This window comes from Oncorhynchus gorbuscha, linkage group LG01, assembly GCF_021184085.1.
Source record: "Oncorhynchus gorbuscha isolate QuinsamMale2020 ecotype Even-year linkage group LG01, OgorEven_v1.0, whole genome shotgun sequence".
NCBI classification, from domain to species: Eukaryota; Metazoa; Chordata; class Actinopteri; order Salmoniformes; family Salmonidae; genus Oncorhynchus; species Oncorhynchus gorbuscha.
The window spans coordinates 57,270,287-57,276,918 of NC_060173.1; the positions used below are offsets into that span (position 1 = coordinate 57,270,287).

A 6,632-nucleotide genomic window follows, 5' to 3' on the forward strand; every position below is an offset into this window, starting at 1 on the left:
AAATGTAATCCATTCTCTAATGAAAAGTGTCAGGCTACAGTAGTCTAAGCTTCAGAGGGGGAAGGGCACATTACCTACCAGCACACACAGGCAAATACTTTTAGCTGGTAGAGTAGTTTGTGAGAGTGAGGGCTTCGGCATATTTGGACAAAAAAAATAATTGCCCGGAACAAAGTTAACAGATTCCCATGCTTTAAAAAAATACTGCTGTTCACTTTCGTTCCAGTTTCTCTAGAAATGTATTCCAACCCCTGATATCGACACACTAAGCGACCGTTCTCTATGCATGGCATTTGGGGAAACGCATGTGACATACTGCCATTGTAGGAAAGATGCATCATTAAAACACCCGTAAGTTCCATCGCTATCGGGAAACCAGGAAATGGGCTGTAGGTTTAAATAACCAGATTGACTGAATCAGAAACAGGGGATGTTGCATAGCACCATTTAAATTAGGCCTGCCAAAAACAAAATTACACCATCAAATACATGATACAGTGGTGTTAATGCCACTAACGCCAACTTGAGGCATTGCTCTTTATTCTTACGACCCAAAGATTGAAGACTGACAGGGTAGTGTTTCTCAAACGTATTTTTTATTTTATTTGTCATAACTCTGCAACTTTATGCAGTCTTGGCAGCCTTGGAACGCCTCTTCACCACCACCACACGCTTCTGGCTCATCAGGATGGCGCTGGCACGACGCAGAGCAGCCTGGGAAAACATAAGACATCGTTCAACTTTAAGATGTTATACTTGGATCCATCTTTTACTTGATACAAGTCTGACCATAAACCCATTACACAACTTTAAGCCCTGTGTTTATTCATGTCCACTGCAAGGGTCGGATTCCTGTACACTAATACCCTGACTACACGACTCACATCGGAAAATACATTTAGAAATCTATATTATTAAATTATTGCACCCATACTGCTCGCTCGCGCCAACGGGGGTCTGCGTTGCCAAGGGCTAAAATAGAAGTCAGATCTATTTGTGACGCAGATTGCACTGCAAGTCCTGCCTCTCGCATCTCATTGATTTATAGACGCAGGTACCTACGTGCCATCTCAATGGTTATACCGGGGTGGGTGACTGAAAGACGAACGAGGTCGGTGGCGGTAATGCACCTAATTTATGAAAGTTGCCAATCGCAATATAATGTCCGGAGAAGGAAAAGCCTTGGAGGAGAGGTGACTAGAAACGATTCGGGTTGACCGTTTTATGTGTGGATTAATTGTCGGAGTAGAGGACCTTGTGCATTTCAGGTAAATTAACAACTCAATGTTTATATCCCAGGACAAATTTGCTAGCAACAGCAACCTAATGGGACAAATTAACTAGCAAGTGCAAGCTAGCTAGCTAAATTGCCATACATGTTTGATGCTTTTTGACCTGTCCCCAAATTAATGCACGATGGCACACGCACGCGCACACACACGCAGCCAGTTTGGGTTCTGTGTAAGCTGGAGCTAGACTAAAAAATACACTTTCAATTGCGAACTTCCATTAGACATACTTTAGTCCAGGACAAGACTCGGCCTCAATTCAATCAGATTGAGCTTAACCCGCGTTGGCAGACATCTGCACAAGAGGTCGACCGATTTCAAAATTTCACAACAATCGGAAATCTGTATTTTTGGGCGCCGAGTTTCCAAATTTTAATTTATAAATTATTAGTATTTTTATATCTATACACCTTTATTTAACTAGGCAAGTCAGTTAAGAACACATTCCTATTTTCAATTACGGCATAGGAACGGTGGGTTAACTGCCTTGTTCCAGGGGCAGAACGACAGATTTTCACCTCGTCAGCTCGGGGGATCCAATCTTGCAACCTTACAGTTAACTAGTCCAACGCAATAACGACCTGCCTCTCTCTCGTTGCACTCCACAAGGAGACTGCCTGTTACGCGAATGCAGTAAGCCAAGGTAAGTTGCTAGCTAGCATTAAACTTATCTTATAAAAAAACAATCATAATCACTAGTTAACTACATATATATGGTTGATATTACTAGATATTATCTAGCGTGTCCTGCGTTGCATACAAGTATCTGACTGAGCGGTGGTAGGCAGAAGCAGGCGCGTAAACAGTCATTCAAACAGCACTTTCGTGTGTTTTGCCAGCAGCTCTTCGTTGTGCGTCAAGCACTGCGCTGTTTATGGCTTCAAGCCTTTCAACTCCTGAGATGAGGCTGGTGTAACTGAAGTGAAATGGCTAGCTAGTTAGTGCGCGCTAACTAGAGGCATGGAATCTCTACTGTTACACTGGCAATACTAAAGTGCCTATAAGAACATCCAATAGGCAAAGGTTAATGAAATACAAATGGTAGAGGGAAATAGTCCTATAATTCCTATAATAACTACAACCTAAAACGTTTTACCTGTGAATATTGAAGACTCATGTTAAAAGGAACCACCAGCTTTCATATGTTCTCATGTTATGAGCAAGGAACTGACATGTTAGCTTTCTTACATAGCACATATTGCACTTTTACTTTCTTCTCCAACACTTTGTTTTTGTTTATTTAAACCAAATTAAACAAGTTTCATTATTTACTTGAGGCTAAATTGATTTTATTGATATATTATATTAAGCTAAAATATGTGTTCATTCAGTATTGTTGTAATTGTCATTATTACAAATAAAATGTAAAAAATTGGCCGATTAATCGGCTTTTCTGGTCCTTCAATAACCGGCATCGAAAAATTATAATTGGTTGACCTCTAATCCGCATAGGGGATATTTTGGCGGTGTCTGGTGTGAGCAGCTGCTCATGTCACAAACCTGCTCATATCCTTAACGTGTTAGAAGTTCAAAACAAAGAAAGTGTATTCTAATGCATGTTTATTTGAATGGGGTATAATCAGTGTAATCAAGGTGTATACGATTGAACATCACGCATTTGAGTGTTTGAACTTGTAAGACATCTGCATGTCTTACAAGTTCATGACATCTAAAGTTGGGTACTTTATCTGAAAACCCATGCAGATGTCTTACAAGTTCAAACACTCAAATGCGTGATGTTCAATCGTATACACCTTGATTACACTGATTATACCCCATTCAAATAAACATGCATTAGAATACACTTTCTTTCTTTGTTTTGAACTTCTAACACGTTAAGGATATGAGCAGGTTTGTGACATGAGCAGCTGCTCACACCAGACACCGCCAAAATATCCCCTATGCGGATTAGAGGTCAACCAACTATAATTTTTCGATGCCGGTTATTGAAGGACCAGAAAAGCAGATACCAATTATTCGGCCAATTTTTTACATTTTATTTGTAATGGTTTCATGGAAAATACAGTGGCAGTGTCCGCAATAAGGAAACGCAAGGAGCCGCTTGTGGATTTGACCACTAACACAGTTCCACTTCCTATACTGCAAAAAACAACCTCTATGCGGATGTCGGCTAGCACACATTTGATAGAATCTCGCCCTTTATCCATGTCAGGGAAAATCGGCCCATCAACGTCTAAGATGCAAACTTGTGTGGGACTACAGAAGTCTTCAATCCTAGTCCTGAATCGAACAGGGTTTACAGACTTGTCAAAGCCTGGTTGGTCCCTAGCACAAATATTGAAGACCAGTAGAAAAACAAGTGGTTTAGTAGTGTGCTCACCATGCGCAGGTCCTTTCTGTAGTTGCTCTTGCGGATGATGTGCCTCAGGCTGCTGAGAGTGGCACGTGAGTTCTTGTTGATGGTGATCTTCTCATATGAAGTGGCAGGCTTGCGCTGGCCTGAGTAATAAAACAAGCCGAAACTCCCTCAATTCACATTCTTAGAGTATGCTTTGACCTAAATCAATGACATGTCAGCCAGGTTCACAGGTACAACAGCTACCAATATCTTTACAGCAAGACAATTAAGGTGATTCATAAGAGGTGGATTATGACAAGTATTGAAGAATCTCCATAAACAGGTATGTGGTGGAACTGTACTTCATTTCCTGGTTGGTATAATGGAGAACCATGTTTACCTGCACGCTTCTTCAGCACGACAACGACACCCTTTCCATCAGCTGCAGGCTGAACACCAACAGTCTTCCTGTGCACCAGCCCGTTGAAACGGAAGGAGTTCTTGGACTTCAGGTTGTTGGGCTCCTGTTAAACAAATGCAAATTACATTTGACTAACAAATCCCATTGAACTTGTTTCTTAAATCCTCAATCTGCAGCATTGACAAATCCTGACCTTGCATGGTCAATCCATGTGTATACTGAACAAAAATATTAACGCAACATGACCTGAAATAAAAAAATCCCAGAAATGGGTTCACACATTTGTTTACACTCCTGTTAGTGAGCATTTCTCATTTGCCAAGATAATCCATTCACCTGATAGATGTGGCATATCAAGAAGTTGATTAAACAGCATGATTATTACACGAGTGCACCTTGTGCTGGGAACAATAAGGCCACTAAAATGTGCTATTTTGTCAACACCACAGATGTCTCTAGTTGAGGGAGCATGCAAAAGGCATGCTGACTACAGGAATGTCCACCAGAGCTGTTGCCAGAATTGTATATTAATTTCTCCTTTTGTTCAGTGTACATTCATCTTTGTTATGTGAATAAAGAAGTGACAGACCACAGACAACTTATCAACATTTCAACAAACTCAAAGAACATCTGACTGCAAGCATGACCTAGTTCATGTTCCACCAGGTATGTGGGGTACATTTACTAGGACCACTGATTCTTGGCCGTCTGTTAGTTGTACTCACGGTGCTGTAAGTCTGTCCATTCCTCTTGATGAGGAAGCTGGAGCAGTTCCTAATGACCATCCACTGCAGATGAGAAGACATGTTGACGAACCTGGGACAGACAATAAGCGTTAAGGGAATAGCAGATACCCATAGACTTCCAGTCATTGCGCCAAGGCTAGTTAAAATTGGCTCGCGAAACTTCCTCCATACTGGACAGACAAATGGTACCGAGTTTATCGGACTCTGGTGAAGTCGATAAAGGGATTTTGGCAATGAGGCCGTTTAATACAAGTTAGTCAAGTAACACGGGAATCAAAGGCACATTTAGCAGAAAACGAACGTTAATAGAACAAGTTCATTGTTTGTTTGGCTAACGTTAGCTAAAAGCCAGGCTATAAAACAGAGCAACTTGGCAGGGTCGTTTTGTCACCTTCCTATAGTTGGCAAAAATGTACCCAACTAGTAATTGGCTACCTCAAACGAATTAAATTAGCTAGGATAGGGAGTTAGATACCTAAATTGCTTGAATATGGTCCAGTTGAGTGGGACTGTGAAGATCGCGTGTTCCGATTAAAGGGATTTACAAAATGCTAAATATATATAGTTGACAAAGCATTAGCTACACCAGATTACAAATGAGGGCGCACGTCGAAGCCCCGTGCTCTGTATAGGACAAACAACCACGCCAGCTAACTTTACTTCGTAGTATGGCAGACTGATTTAGGGCCTAGCAGCAGGCTGACCGATTTGAAATAGTTCGATTAGAAATGTCTATAAAAAGTATCGCTACAATCAATATCACACCTATGTAATAAAAATGTACGCTGTTATTAAACAATTAGCAATCTAAACATAGCAGACAGGTCAAATTGTTCGACATTTTTTATACGACTACAAGAACACCAAACAACCACGTTACCTTCAAGCGGAAAAAGAGGACAGAAAAGGGCGGAAACCGCATTACATTGAGTATTTGATAGATCCATGCACGTTGAAATATGTTTTTTTCTCCTGAGAAAATCAGAAGATGAATCAGAAGTCAAAGGGCAATATTTTCAAAAAATGTGTTTATAAAATAATTTTTGTTTGAATAATTTTCAATGTACTTTTTATTTAAATGTATGTCGGAGGGACACTAACAGAACGTTGTAGTTTGTCTCCGACGTCATCACTGTGCGCCTCTGTTGATCGGTCATGTCTTACATGGGTCGAGCTCTCATTAAAAGTAGTTGTTTTTGCCTTTTCTAAGCCTAATTATCCCAATCTGCTATGAAAAGTACATTCTGATAAAAGCATGATTCCTTCTAGCTATTACCTTGTTTTCTAACCAGAGTCGTAGCTATCAGGTCTCTCTTTAAGTAGTGCTGTCTCACTTGTGATGTGTGTTTTGTCCTATATTTATATATATTTTTTTTTTATCCCAGCCTCCGTCCCCACAGGAGGCCTTTTGTCTTTTGGTAGGCCGTCATTGTACATAAGAATTTGTTCTTAACTGACTCGCCTAGTTAAATAAACCAACAACAAAAAATCAGGGATCCGTTGGACGCCCCTACCCTAAACCGATTTTATATTCACACATTCAACATACATATGCCAAATGCCATTTTAAATGGTAAAAATCAATAACTAATTAATTGTCACAGAAACATAATATATATAGTTATTCTATAAATGTCTAGTATACTTTTACAACCCTTGTTTTGAATAAAAATTCCAGTTTTGATTTGATGGAAATGCATACAATCTTTAAAATGCCATTTAAAGCTGTATAAATCAATAACTAATGTACAATTTGTCACAGAAAAATCAAAACTAGGTATGATTTATTATGTACATTTCTAGCATAGAAATAATACAACCTTTGTTTTGAGTAAACATTACAGTTGAATTTATAGAAATACATAATCAAATGCCAT

At 39.7% G+C, this 6,632-nt stretch overlaps 1 protein-coding gene across 3 annotated transcripts; it reads right to left on the reverse strand.

Moving 5' to 3' along the window:
* Nucleotides 1-577: 577 nt before the first annotated feature.
* LOC124040335 (60S ribosomal protein L28-like) lies at nt 578-5,660 on the reverse strand. 3 transcript variants are annotated; one of them, XM_046357459.1, is made up of 5 exons: nt 5,636-5,660; nt 4,735-4,825; nt 3,989-4,112; nt 3,631-3,749; nt 578-714 (listed from the first exon to the last, which is right to left on the reverse strand). In XM_046357459.1, exons 2-5 carry the CDS (start codon nt 4,813-4,815, stop codon nt 625-627), a joined length of 414 nt encoding a protein of 137 aa, XP_046213415.1. In that variant the 5' UTR covers nt 4,816-4,825; nt 5,636-5,660; the 3' UTR covers nt 578-624. The 3 variants fall into 3 exon arrangements, with proteins under 3 accessions (XP_046213415.1, XP_046213405.1, XP_046213424.1); XM_046357449.1 differs by lacking the exon at nt 5,636-5,660 and adding an exon at nt 5,231-5,294; XM_046357468.1 differs by lacking the exon at nt 5,636-5,660 and having other exon boundaries at nt 578-694.
* Between the last annotated feature and the right edge of the window lie 972 nt (nt 5,661-6,632).

Excerpts from the sequence above, each read along its gene's own strand:
- LOC124040335 (XM_046357468.1), bottom strand. The coding sequence starts at position 4,815 with ATGTCTTCTCATCTGCAGTGGATGGTCATTAGGAACTGCTCCAGCTTC. Across the intron at positions 3,750-3,988 it reads CGTGCTGAAGAAGCGTGCAG|GCCAGCGCAAGCCTGCCACT; the intron begins GTAAACATGGTT and ends TTTATTACTCAG. Across the intron at positions 695-3,630 it reads ACAGAAAGGACCTGCGCATG|CGCCATCCTGATGAGCCAGA; the intron begins GTGAGCACACTA and ends GCGTCGTGCCAG.